This window comes from Mugil cephalus, chromosome 22 (assembly GCF_022458985.1).
Source record: "Mugil cephalus isolate CIBA_MC_2020 chromosome 22, CIBA_Mcephalus_1.1, whole genome shotgun sequence".
Classification (NCBI taxonomy): domain Eukaryota; kingdom Metazoa; phylum Chordata; class Actinopteri; order Mugiliformes; family Mugilidae; genus Mugil; species Mugil cephalus.
The window spans coordinates 10,848,661-10,863,660 of NC_061791.1; the positions used below are offsets into that span (position 1 = coordinate 10,848,661).

Below are 15,000 nucleotides of genomic sequence, written 5' to 3' on the forward strand. Positions count from 1 at the left end.
CCTATAAACATACATTGCATATCTCTCCATTTCTGCCCTTTTTGTGGATATTAAAAGCTTTCTCCACACTCGCTCTTCACATGTCTATCTTTCCGTGCTCTGGAGTAACAACACCAGCGGTAGAGACACGCATGCAGACATCAGAGGCTGTTGACTTGTGACTGTCATTCCAAGCAGCTTTTTCTGATGTAAGTGGGGGGAAATCAAAGGTTATCATCCGTCAGTGAATGCATTAAGAACCATCTCATTTCCTGCTCTTTGTGCCACTTCTATATGCAAGGCGGGTTTCCTTTCAATTAGGCTTCATGAATACAGATCCTTCCCACCGGTGAAGCCTCGGAATGAAACATGATTTCCCTTATATTCTGCTTTTTGGAAACAATGTGAGTTTTCTTTTATTCATAAGGCAACTGTAACAGTGTATGTGCTGGCGGGAACAACAAGGAGAGATAATCCACACCACGAGCCCAAAAACCTGATGGCAAAAGTCAAGAGGCCTGCTTCAGACCGCCTAGTTTAAGCCGCAATCGTATTCAATATCCACTGTAGCCTGGCAGCTTTCCTCATTTTCTTTCATAAAATGACTGATGCTTTCTGCCCGGTGGGCTCATACATCACGGGCAGGGCCAACGCGTCTGTGTTTAACTAATAGGCTCTGTGTTCTCAAGCAGCCACTGATGGCACGGGTTATGACAAACTGCATCAACAAGACATTCATTACCCTCAACATCCTAGCAACCAAATCACAATTACCGCAATCCGGAGAGTGAGCATCCAGTCGCGCTGCCGTGCTCCTATTCCTCGCACACCATGCCGCCAATGCATAAATTAGCCTCCTTTTGTCACGTTGGGGGGTTGAGAATTAGCTCAGTTTGTTTTGCTGCTGGATGTCTGCAAAACTTCTTTACTGACAAATCAATGAACGCCACTTTCGTTTTCTGTTGTGCACCCATACATACGAATGGGCTTGTGTGCCTGGGGATAAACAGAATCTGCTTTTTTCTATGTACGTCTTACACACTTGTGTGTGTGTGTGTGTGTGTGTGTGTGTTCATGCAGATAGTTGTCTTGACTGACTAATGTACTGCCTTGTGCCATAGCGGGACTCTATTGTTGCGCTGTGTCCTCCCCACAGTCATTAGATGGCCATTAATCTCTCATCTGCCATTAAAACAACAGCCAGCGAGCTGGGCTTCACAATAGAGCGGCCCTTCCTCCAGCCCCCCCTCCGACACATACTAGCAATGAGTTTGAATTAGGCTCTCGGGGGTCACCGATTAGACCCACATAATTCATCCAGACGGCTGAGTTCACTAAGAGGTTATGTGTTGCCCCTCTTCTATATGGGACGAACAAGACAGTTTCTATCCAGCCATTTATTTCTTCTTAATCTTGTACCAAAGAATAAGCTCATGGATGTTCTGTAGCTGCAGTTACTAAAATCCATGATATCCCGAGTCCTGGGATAGTTTATTCTTCCACTGTTGTCCAAAAGCTATTAGTAACAAATCAGTGAGTCCTACTATTGCGTTGCGTGATGTGTCCCTTCATCACCATGAATGCGGGCACTGTAGTTTATTGCGAGCCCTCTTACACTGTTCTGCTGATGCTAATAATCACTGGAGCGCCAAATGTGTATTAATCTGAAAATCGGTCCCTAACACAACATTCACTCATGTTTAAATAATATTCAATTGAATCTACAAAGCACAACTGGTTTAGAAAAATACTAAGGCTCTAAAGAAATTGAACTAAGTGATCACGACAGTTTAATATTCATTTTTCAATTAAAGATAAGAGTGTTGCATTCAGGACAAATAATCACCCTAAAGTAACCACCATGTGTCTATGATGTCAATAAAACCAGGACAAATGACTTCTAAAGTTGTTTTCTTGTCCGAATTATAAATGGCTTATAATTTATGATTCTAGTTTGGAGCAGTAAAACAAATGCCAGCAGTGCAGTAACTGCATTTACAGAAAGTGTTTCATTGCCCACGCAAGACTCAGGTGTCCTTTATTTCCCTGGACGCTACAACACCAACAAACCACGCAACTTCTCTCAGTTGGGCCACATCCCACCAGCCTACACAAATGTAGCACATTGTAGTTTGAGTCCACATAGCCATTTAATTCTGACTTTTAGGTGTAACATTGGTGCTAATCGTTCAGGCGTCCAAGCAAGGCCGTCATGGGTTATCCATTCACAATCACTATATGTTATGAGGCTCAACGTTGTCAGCGAAATTGTCAAGCACCAGTGAAGAGAACCACAGAAATCAAATGTTCACTGAGCCTTAACAGATGCTGATTCAATTCATCGGTAGGGAATTATCCTATCCTCGACAGAAAAATAAGTTCAACCTTCTTACTAATTAATCTTGAAGCTGTAAGCTACGAGGTAAGAATACGTGAGGAAAAATAATTTGGCTATGAGAAATTCTACAGTAGCTTGGGCGTGTGTAGCTCATGAAAGGAAAAAGCGAATGAATCTTCCTATGAATCTTAGTCACATGAGCACAGATTTGGTTGAAGGCTAAAAGCTGGCTGTGGATGCAGGGGGCATAATTAGCAAAAATGTTAAAGCTTGGAAAGTGAAAACATTTTACTGGGTAGCAGGAAAATGAAAGATTTATGTGCTGCTTTTTGCATAAAATTAAGTCTCTCCTCAGAAGCCTAGAGTGTGAACTTAATATTTTCCCCCTTCCCGCCAAACTTTTGCCTTTCTCATTTGAAACTGAAGCATGTTTACACTCACTGGAAGCACCTAGAGCATTAGCATTATTCATAACGCAAAGATTCCTCGGTCTGCCCTTTGGTGGAGAAGAAAAACGACTTCACACTTCACTAGCCTTGAGCAATAAAAAAAAATACTTTCATCCAAAAGCAAGGCTGCTTAGCTAAATGTGAGGCACATTGTGGTGCAATTTGCCCCTCATTCGACCCATCTCAATCAACACTCAAGCTGTATTCACCCTTTCAGGCAGCCAAATGTACGTCTACAATATGAGTGACTGAATGGCTAATCACATCTGCCACCAACGTATTATAAGTCAGGTGATGATGATGAGAGGCCAGGCTGCGCTAAATTTCCAATTGTAGTGCACATTGACTCGTTTAATCACACCATTGTTTTCTCTAAATGGGTCACATGTTCAATTTGTGTGAATTTCCATGTTCCAACAGGTTACCGTGGAGCGTGTTGTAACAAGGATGACTGAGGTTAACATGAGACTGATTTTGTCGACTGTGTCTCACTTACAGGGGACGAATCTGGTTCTCTGTGTCGTATAAGTCCCCCAAACAAGAAAAACTACTTTTTCATGACTATTTATGACCTTTATGAGTTGAGTGGCAGTGCAAAATATTACTTTTGTGTATCATTAGAAACCGGTATCAGGCGGTTTTAAGAACTGACAAACCTTGTGTTTCATACAAAACCACTTCTTTCCAACCAATTCTTTCCCTGATCTACATGTAGTAGTATGATGGTTGGTTCCATTTTTGTTGGTCAGTTATCAAGTAGTGTCCAGTACTGGGGCAAGGTCAAGAATGATTTGCGCCTGATGTTCATGGTCTGAATATCTTCAGCCTTGATGGTGGATTTGTGGGCATGTTTTCAAATTAAGCCACAGTTTCTCCTAAAACTTATTGAACAACTTTTTGTGTCAGGTTCAACCAATGAGGGCAGAGCGTACAAAGAGAAACCAATCCAACAATCAAAGGGAAAAACACAAGAAGCAAAGCAAGACACCAAAGACGAATTTACGAAGGAAAACCAAACAGGGTCAACATTCAAAATTTAAAACCATGTCATTTTGTGTCTCAGTCAGACTAGGTTTTCGGGTTTACCGGGTTTGCGACCCGGGACATTATCGACTCAGCTCAGCATCAATGTGAAAAGGAATGCTGCTAATTTACACGATGACGTTGATGTACCCGTCTGTCATGTTCTGATTTTGTCAATGGATGGTGTGTCAGACTGTGTCATTGTAGTAGCTCCAGGGTTGCGAGCAGCTCAAAATAGAGCAAAGTTTCACATAAGAGATGTGTCTCTGAAGATTTGTCCATTTTTTCAGTCAAACAAATCAAATGTGTTGTTACACGATCGTTAAAGGAAAGCGCAGGTGAATCAGCCCTATGTCATGTTCAGGAAATTGGACTTTTCAGGGAATGCACGTGTGACTACAGCTTGACTAGCCATAAGGCACATATCATTTTTAATGATCATGGCAGCGCACTGGCAAGACCGTGAGATCCGCAATCATGACTAATTTTTGCTGTGAGTATTTGTTAGGATTTTGGAAGGCACTTAAAACCAATCTTGGTACACAGGGGATACCTTAACATCATTGGGTGATTTGTGCTCAGAAATCTCTGCTTCTAGATGTAGAATTAAAGTATGTCAAAATGTTGCTACATCAAGTACGGTCTACAACTGACGGTGGCATACAGTCACAAAATTTTACAAGCCTTAGTAAAACTGCATCGCACAACATGTTTCAAACTACCAGAGCAAAAAAACACAATAGTATTTTGGCGATTCTCCATCCTGAGGGCATTTCCCATATCAACATAAGGCTTATGGTTACACCCTGTGCTAAATGTAATCACCCCCCTACTATGCAGATGGTTTAGTGTTATTCTATCTGTAACTGGACTCGATGCCAAGCTCAGAGTGGGCCTAATGACTCCAAAACCCAAGTTGGTTAAGTGGGAATCCAACACCACCTCCCGGCTGTAACCTAATCTCCCTTTAGACCACCTGGACCCATGATCCACCCTGTGGGTTCAAAACAGACTTGACAGTGGCACGACAACAGTCCCTTTGCATTTTTAAGGATGTACCTCAGAGCTTTATCCAGATACAGTGCCTCATGAGGAATTATTTTTCTTTGACTCCACCCTATATAGCAGCTCTCGCATGGCTGTCAGAGGAAACATGATATTTTAAGCAACCGGTTGTAAATGTTCACGACTCAGAGCCACTGTTCCTGCCTCTTTCCCCAAATGATTACGCGTGGTGGAGAAATTCTTGGCAAGGAGAACAAAGCTAGGGGAAATGCCGGAGTTTTTCCTTTTATAGTATAACTGACATTTGGTCTCAGATGAGAATTGCACCTTTGCTGCCAAAGAGCTCATCACAAAGATCTGACGGGGAGAGATTTTATGCTAATGTGAAGGGCGCTCGAGGTTTTTTTACGTCTTAGAAGTTGTGTTTTAAAATTTTTCTCCCCGCGACGTCTAAATATCCAGGGAGACTTCTGTGTGCATATTTCATGTGTATGTGTGCATTTTCGTGGCGGCGTGTAGCTGCAAATGCCTGCAACGTATCCATAACTGCTCCAGATGGATCGCCGTAACATCTGTCTAACCTGACAAAACATAGCCTACAGCATGTGGCCATAAGGTGTATTATTGGGTTATTCCGGCAGAAGGTTGACTTCAAACCGTATAACAATCACTGGTTGACAGCGCACACACTGAGACTAGACAAAAAAAAAGTACTGGCTGTCTCCGTGCTACGTGAAGGACAGGTCATCTCTGTGCTTTCCAGCTTTTTATTCCCAGAGTCTTCCCAACATGAGGAGAAAATCACCTCTGAAGGTTAGGGTTAGGCCACCGTTTATTAATGAGTGGGACAGAGAGACAGTGACAAACAGACAGGAGCAGTGAAACAGAACGGACTCGAGACGGTGTCTGGCGACTGATAAGTGACAGGAGGAGGTGGAAGGGTGAGGCTTTCTGTTTTGGAGACGTTGATTTAAAAGACTCACTGATGGCACAGCGTTCACTTGCTCCCCATCAGCTCCGCTGCTGTACCGTCTTCTCATTGTTTCTCACACATCTTTTTTCCCCTCCTCCTTCCCATTTCCATTTTACCTCAAGTCCACCTTTCTTTTTTCCCTTTCCCTCTCCTGACTCGTATCATCTTGTCCAGGCCACTTGGCTGATTGGCGAGTATGGTAATCAGGGGGAGGCTGATAACAACTGATAAGTCCTCTTGTCAGGTGCTAAGAGCCTGAACGACGTTTTTACACAGTCGTAAAAAAAGGGCAGAAAAGCGCCATAAAGCTGATGAATGGATGGGCCCTGTGTGACTCTCCCCGCTGCACGGCACATAAACGTTACACAGCGGGTGCACATCTACCTTTTAATATTGTTGCGTCGTTGTCGGTATACATGCATCTTGCGTGCACCCTTTGCCTTGTACAGGAGGGGGGTACAGGAGAAGGGGGAGTGTCGCTTTGCCCACAGAAAGGGCTTTCATCCTGGGCTTATCAGAGCCAACACAGGGGGAGATTGTTGGCTGCTGGAGCGAAACGACACACACACACACACAATGAATGGACCGTCTTTGCCTGACTTTGTGATCCCCTCATAACCCCACCCAACACTCACTGAGGGCCAAAGTGGATGCCCGCTCACAATCACAGATGCTTTCCATCGTCAAGTATCACGTCACTCTCCCTTAAAGACACTATCTCAATTGTTTCTAACGCGATGCAAAGATGATGTCTTCTGTATTAAGCTGGCATTGAACACCCCCCAAAATTTCCTGTTTCCATTTTTGGCTGACAACCAGAAGACGAGCTACCTGCGGCACCGGTGACGAGGCCATATGCACCGCTAAATCATGTGGCATTATCACCATGCTGTGCTCCAACGAGCAACTATAACCTTGATGGAAGACACCAGATGATCGGCTTTTAGCAGCAGAGTTCATTTCCATAATGAAGAGGAAAAAAATATATAATTACTCGAGTAAAGATCTGTAACTTTTCTTGTTTAGAGGGCATCATGTAAATGTATAGGGATCTGATAACAGCATCAGCAGTTTAGAGGATGCCACTTTATTTTCTGACACGCAGCCTTCATTCATTCATTCAATACAAAGCTGCCACCCACAAGCGCATCTTTGTGTGTCTTTGTGTGTCTTTGTGTGTGTGTCTGTGTGTGTGTGTGTGTGTATGAGAGAGAGATACTTGTCAAGTAGAATTACACTCAGAGGTGAAAAGGTCAAACCCACTGACCCACAAAGACAGGCAGACAACTTGTTGGGCTGAAAAATGCAAGAAAAACTGAAAAGGTCAGTTCATTCATTACCTGCTGCAAAGCTCAAAATCCCATCAGAGGCACGCAGACAGACAGAAACAAAAGAAGTGTGGGTGTTGCACTCCCCTGATAAGTGGATAGTTTTGCGCACATTTTTACAGCCCGAGCCCTTTATTCAGTGGCGAGCCCTGGGAGCGGAAGATTATATTCTTTTACGTCACCCCTCCCTGTTCAGTCTGGCATCATGGAATTATTTTGCTGTAGTTCAATTTTAATTTCATTTTCTGATATATACATTGGTCGAGGGAAAATCCCCTCGGGACAATGTGAGCCATAGAATTGGTTTATTTCACATCCCTGTCTGGATGATGTCATGGTGGAGGTCTGCTCTCGCCATATGGAGGTGACGGCTGGGAGGGTCTGACCATGGCCTGCCTTGCTCTGTGTGGCACTGGCTGGACACCGTAGGTGGTGGCGGGGTGAAGGAGCTTCTGTCTAGTCCCCTTCATGCTGTCTAGCAGGCTGGACATGAGGCACAGCATCTGTCTCTGGAGGACGGGCCACACCAAAGTTGGGCACAATAATATACGCCCTGTATACATGCTGCATACACAATGGCACAAGCTATGGAGCTTAAAACATTAGCTTGATCTGCGATAACAACGGATTAAATGGTTGACTATATCAGATACTTGGTATACTACATCAAGTCAAATAACTTTGCTAGAAGGTCTAGGCTTACAACCCAAAAATAGTTAGTACTGGCTAATTTGGCATATCCACACTAATTGGAAAATATGGCACATACTCACAGTAATGGGAAATCAGGTCACATAGTTTTTTTTTGATCCAAACTACAACTTAAACATGGTTGTTTCCACCAAACATTAACCACATGGGTCGATATTCTAGAAAGCTGAACATATTTTGGTGTTACATGTACAATTATTTGGCTTTCATCCGAGATACAAGCAGAGGAAGCAAGGAAGGCACAAATGCCAACAAGCCCATTTTCCTGGGTACCACATGCATTTCATGTCCATCATTTGACGACTCCCAGCTTTCTCTGGGGAAAGCCCAGTAATTAGCATGGATCTCAGACTTGTTTTATGAATGATTGCTGTAAAGAGAACCATAGATTTTAAATGTTTGTGTAACAATTTGTCAGATTATGCAACACCATCAATGAACACTACAACTACTCATCAAATTCAACCCAAGTGTGATTTGTTCACCACCAGGATATATGCCTTGCCTTTTACGAAGTGTGTAGGGTTTATTTTAGTATATATTATTGTGTTAAAACAAACAAACAAATGTATTCTTTCCAATTTTGTGTCTATTACTTAACTAAGGGACTATTACATGCAAGTTACAGTTTGGCTGTTGTATAAATACATGCTCTTGTGTTGTATTGTCCATCCAGTTCAATAGCGCTGACTTAGGTACAACTAAAAGCGCAAAACACATGGGTCCTAGGAGACTCTAAAGGCCAGAGGCTGTGGGACAATTTAATACAGCCACGAGCAAAATTCATGGGATGGCATTTGCTTCTGCCTGAATGGAGCCCCGCGGTGTGAGTGTAGCAGAGACACACACACACAAAATCACAAATGAAACGCTGAATGTAAATGGTCTGACGAGAGTCATAAATCTCTCTGTGGCCGCTGGGCAGCTGGGGTCGAACAGCCAGAAGTCCTGTCAGAGTGGTGCAGCTGTGTGAACAGAGATAGTCGGTGGTGTAGGAGGCGGCGGAGCAAGCCTGCAGGCTGAGAACTGAAATTGGCCTCTGAAATGCTCCTTTCAAAATGAAAGGTGCTGAACTGTAGTCTGTCCCGAGCACTTCATGTCCATTTTGGAGGGAAGCCATTACCATAACTTTAAAATAAGTGCCATCAATTCAGTCATTTCATTCATCACAAAAGACATTGAACAAATAGAAAAACACCCTAAAGGCTGGGTCACACCAGAAGGTGGAACTGCAAAATTAATTTGTGCTTTATTGCAAATGCTTGTAGGGGCTCATAGTGACTGTAGTTGGCAAGCTAATTGCTAACTCAGCACTTTTCCTTCGTCAATTAAAGACTTTAATGAGTGAAATAAAGTGGAGTCTTGAGAGTAAAGTATCACAGCATGAACTATACAAAGAAAGGGTTGAAATTTGTACCATTGCTTTATACTTGTCTTAAAGTCATTGCTCCGTTTTTGAACCGTTTTTACCCTGACTCCAATGGTAGCACCTGCAGATATCTGTATATGAAGATGCAAGGGACAGTTTTTCCCGATTTCCATTTGTAGCCTTTTAGGTTGCAAGTAGGTGATCAGGGAAGCTAATACCTCAGACCAAGCTGCAGTAGTTATTTTAAATAATTTAAATTGGTCATATGCATCTCTTCGTTCCACGTCTTGTCTCACATATGTGATTGCTCACAATGACCACTGCACAGAACAGAAAACTTTGGCCCGTGCATCCCTTATTCAGATATTGATTGGCTACACTGGAAGCTCTGAAATGTTGGTGGTTGCCACCGGGAGCTAAATCATCAGATTAATTGAACCCAATCTGGGATGAGTTCCCAGATTGGGTTAAACAAAGCCAATGAGCAAATAGCTTTACTTGTTCTCTCAGAAAACGGCACCGTCAAGTCAAGCTTGTGACAAATTTGCTTGTCGCTGCGTGCCAAAGCAGAACTCATTCAATTAGCCATGAGAGAAAATCCATAAATCTGAAAGCTTTAATTTATTTCACTTCAAAATTCAGTCATTTTGAATGCAGCACTGTGAGCAGAGTTTACCTTAAGTAACTCCCGAAGTCAGAGCCTACAGCCTTAAATTGATGACACTTTTCATATGACACACTTTTGAACAGGACAACGTGCTTGGCTGCTGATCGGAAGTCCCTCACACTTGATATTTTGAAAAAAAAGAATCACACACCATCAAATGTCACCTTTCCGACAAGCAATCACATTAAGGGTCAGTGACCAAGACACGAGGAAGAAAGAAACACACAGCATCGCCATAACCTTAGTTCAGTAACACTATGCACCTGTTCCAGTCCTGCTTTAACTACATTACCAAAATCCTGTTTTTTCTTTCGCGGGTATAATGAGCAGGTGGTGTCCTATTGTGGAACGCTGCTGGAAGTAAAACAGACCAGAAACACATTTAAAATCTGTAGCGCTGTGTGTGTGCCAAAGTAAAAATGAGAAAGGGGGAAAAACAGATCGCTCAGAGGAAGACAGACAGAGGGAGAGCGGGTCTAATGAAGGTTACAGAGAAGGAGAAAGTATGAAAAAGGAGGAAGAAGAAATGAGTCTGAAATGATAAAAGGAAAAAGAGATAGCGGGATTGTTGAGGAGTCTCTCTGGATTTGCAGAATCCCCTCAGCCTCGAGTTTTGGGACAAAGTCACACTGACACACTTATTGCCTGCCGAGCCCTCTTTCTCTTTCTTTCTCTTCCACTCTCTCTCTTTTTTTTCTGTCACTTTCTTTCACACTGGTAATGAGAACTGTAGGTGTCCGCCGACTGTCACATACACACCACTGAGCGTTTAACAGTAAGCGGGTGTGCTCTCGCTCTTACACACACACATATATGCACACGGTATTCTTGGACATGTGCCATGGTGCCAGGACACCTACAGTGTGATGAGGAAATAGGAGGAAACCATAAGGATAATTTTTGAGTTAGTTCCAGCATCACCATCCTTTATGTCCTTTATATCACATCTGCTGTTATGTTATGCCAAAGAAACACAGCCTGAGCTATATACCTTTTTTTTTTTTTGTAGGCTCAGCTTGTTTGATACATGAAATACGGTAACCAGCCAATGAACAATTGCAGCGTGCAAAGTGTACATGTAAAATAAAACTAGAACAACACAGATTCCAAACCGGAAAAGACATTGATGGAAATGTGCTCGTGCAGAGCCAGGTTAGCCATTTCTCCCACGTAATACTAAGGTAAGCTAAATGTTTTAATTATACATTAAGAATGTTAATGCACTAACAATTGGAACGCTGACATAATAAATAACTAGAAGTCTGGCCTTTGTGTGACAAATTGTATTTATTTAGGCCCAACCATTGCTAGCAGTTAGCTAGTTGCTTTACTAAAGTGATCCTGAAAACATAATCGCCCTTTGTTTTTGTATACATTCAACAGATATATGTAGATTTAGAGGTGTTGATGTGTACTTTATACTTTCACAAGGCAGGTGTTGATACCTTTGGGAAGATTCATGTTAGCTTTTGACCTCGTTTATCCCTGTTTATGCTAAGCCACTGACTTTACCCACATTTATACACTACACAGAAGGCAGGTGTTGATACCTTTGGGAAGATTCATGTGCGCTTTTGACCCCGTTTATCGCTCTTTATGCTAAGCTAAGCTAAGCCACTGACTTTACTCACATTTATACACTACAGAGAAGGCAGGTGTTGATATATGTGTTTGGCAAGATTCACGTTAGCTGTGGCCTTGTTTACAGTCTTTATGATAAGCAACTCTAGCTTTACCTACATTTATATGGCATCAATCTTTTCAACTGACTCTTGGCAAGAAAGTGAATACACGTCAAAACTATCCCTTCAAAAACAGATTGACAAAATCCCTTTTTTAAACAACTTTAAATCGCTAATTAGAGTTAAATTGCTCAGTGGGTTGACACAAAGTGCTATGGCTTTGTTTTGGCTGGTATTTTCCATTAAACTTAAAAGCACAAAAGGAGCCGTAACCTCCCAGAGTTTCTTTTAATTGACATGGCTAATTTTCTTGCGCTCCACCCAGGCAGACAACGCAGACATCCACCATCTCATTAGAGCGCAGGGGCATTTAGTCTGAGAGCGTAATGAGCTTGAGATTGCAGCACTGTGAATAAGGTTCATAAAAGCAGCGGTGACGGGAAAGCTTCTGTAGTGATAATATGTTTGTTACATTATAGAGAGCTCAATTACGAGACAAGTAGCTGCCTCGTTGTCATTAAACATCATTAACATCAGCTTACTGGCATTATCATGAGCACAGTTTGAGTACACATAAAACACATATACAAGTCTGAACACTTGGTACGATAGTAGTATATTTTACTTTTCCATACCAACTGGGCTCCAACAGTGCGGCTCATCCTCATTATACCGTATCCAGTTTCACTGCTGTCTGTAACAGTGTAAGACACTAAATGATGGATGAACTCTGGCTTGATGTTTGTCCGTACTGTACCCAACAACAAAGCACACAGCACAATCAGCTCTGCACAAAATCAAAATGCTGCCTCAAACACCGCGATAAACATTGCATTTTCTGTCTAAATGCACATTTTTAATTATGATTCCATACAAACACTTGTGTGAATATACGTGTACATTTTTTTTTCAGCAGACCCACACTTGCTGACTCTTCTGATCTAATCAACACGTTCCAGCCGAGCCTGCTACAATAACACGTTATTTATTCGCCGCATTTCAACCTTCGTAATGAAAGTATAATCGTTTTCTGAGACGGGATGAGAAAATGCAGAGAATATGACTTATTAACTGCGTTTTTATTTCTGTGTAAAATTTCAGCAAAGGTCAGCTCATTAAATACATCACTGAAAATATGGGCTTTTCATGAGAGGAAAAAACATAATGCACTAAACGCACTGGAGGGCAGCAACAGAAAAACCACCATATGTTAGGTCAGAGAAGTCCACTTCTGACAAACAACACAAAGGCAAACAGCAGAACACATTTGCAGCCTGTCCTTTGAACTGTATTGCTTCTAGACAGTCACAGGCAATAGGAGATGTGATGAATTCCCCTGGAGCCAGCGAGGGAAGAAGAGCTGAACTTGTTCTCACATCTCTTGCCACTGTGGAGAAATAACTAGCTCCACTCACTTTGATGGAGGGAGGAATACTCTCACATACATACACACTCCGGCTCCCTGCCTGCGCTGCTTGGAAGAAACTAATTTTTTGTACGTTTCTCTGATGTTTCTCCAGGTTTCCCGCTCAATCTGTCCTTCTTCCTTGCATTCACTTTCCCTTCTTATGCTTTCTAGCTTTTACTTTCCTTCCCCACCTCCGGAAGTCTCCCTGCCATAATCGTCGCCTCCTTCGTCATTAAGTTTACGACGACTCTTTCCCACAGTAATACCGCCTCCTCCTCCTCCTCCTCAGTTAGGTCTCTCTTACCTGTGCAATCTCATAGAGCAGTTTGTAGTGTTCCTCCCGTTTCTGCAAGGTGCACAAATTGCAGCCCATTCTAGTTGTCAGGGAAACAGTGCCGAGAGCCCGCTGGAGTGTGTGTGCTGTCTGCCGTGCGTGCGAGCTCTCCCTGGTGCGGTGCACACTCGGGCTCCTCTTCCTTGGCTCCCCCACACCTCTTTCTCATCCGTGTATCCTCAGAGATCCCCTCCGTCGCTCTGAGCACGGCACACGTGTTTCAGTTCAGGTTGTTGTTGTGTTTGTGGCGAGAGCATCAGTTATTAAATGAATCACCTGGCTTCTTTTTCCCCCTCTTGCCTGTCACTCTCACTTGCATGCCTACATATACTGTCTGCCTCCACCACCTCCTCTCTCTCTCTCTCTCTCTCTCTGTGTGAGCACCCTCTCGTGTGTACACACACTTTTGGCTCGTGGAGACACACCTCCTCCTGTGGCAGGCTGCCTACACATGCCTGCTCTTACTCTAGCTCATGAATAGACGGCGTCCTCATTGGTTGTTTAAGCTGGAGGGGAAGGGAGTAGAGGGAGGGGACTGGTCTTATCTTCGGAAGATTCAGTATCCGAGAATCAGTGTTGTTGCGTGCAAGCGAAGTGAAGTGAAGGACATCCTGCGAGTGTGTTTGCAGATTGCATCTGTGTTTGTATGCCCGATGGTGCTTCTGTTTGTTGCCTTTGCGAGTACAAACACTGAAAATCCCTACACCGCAATCCAAAAAAATATCAAAAGGAAATTACTTAACATTTCATCCATGCAGTTCATTAAGTTGCAGAGACGGCTATTTGTCAGTGCCCACATGCAACAACTGAATTTGGCATGGTAAACAGTCTCATTTGGATTCAATCAGATAGCCTTTTGCACTTTGGAGGAGTGGTGTTTAGTGGCTGCCATAGATTTACAGTCAGAGGGTGTTAGTCGCCAAACAGATGCTCCCTCGCTCTCCGCCGGCAGTTAGACAAGGGCACCGGACTGGGCTGACACACAGGAAGAAACACAGACTGGTATTGATTGGCTGCAAATTAGCTTCCAGCCCAACTGGCCCCTCTCTGCGGGGCGGTGAGGGGACAGAGGGAGGCGAATGGAAGGAAAGGGAGGACAGAGCGGAGGAACGAGGAGGAGAAAAGGCTGCCAAGATAAGCTAAAAGAACAGTGATGGAATTACAACCATCTCGAGAAGTGATTTGCAAGCAAATACACAGGAAGATGCTTTTTCAGAGTAATTGTGAGGATGTAAAATGTCGCTGCTCATCGACAAACATTTATTGAACATTTATGTGAAACTACCTCTCTGCTCATACCATTTATTAAAAGGAAAGGTTAATTTTAAGCAGAATTAGACAAAGGTTTTAGTCCTAACTAAGAAAATTCTGCAGCCTAGAAAACAACATACCATGCTGTCATGACAAAGGTTCACTCTGCATTTGGCAAGGGAAAGTCTTCATTGTGTCCGTGCGAAACATGGAACTCAGTGTTCCTCAGACATACTTGGCTCCATCATTCCTTTTTCAGAACGGTTCAACCAGCAAATCAATTTATTTTACAATGAAATATTTTTTTCCCCAACCAGAATTTCATGTATTATAGCAAAACAAGAAATTCTAGATACTGAGGCAGATGTACTGTGTCTGCATGACGAATAGCTGTCACTGCCAAGACCATAAGCAGAGAGTACAGATGCGTCATCCTCCTTATCACCAGTCATGCAGGTACTGGGACCATAGCGGTTCAGTCAA

General features: G+C 43.0%; 1 protein-coding gene across 1 annotated transcript in view; it reads right to left on the bottom strand.

Annotated features, from left to right (window-relative positions):
* pdzrn4 (PDZ domain containing ring finger 4) overlaps positions 1 to 13,661 on the bottom strand; it is a 35,928-nt gene extending 22,267 nt beyond the window's left edge. Inside the window, exon 1 of the mRNA XM_047574748.1 lies at positions 13,237 to 13,661. Coding sequence (XP_047430704.1) covers positions 13,237 to 13,305 — 69 coding nt within the window. The 5' untranslated portion in view covers positions 13,306 to 13,661. The remainder of the gene's footprint in view (positions 1 to 13,236) is intronic.
* Between the last annotated feature and the right edge of the window lie 1,339 nt (positions 13,662 to 15,000).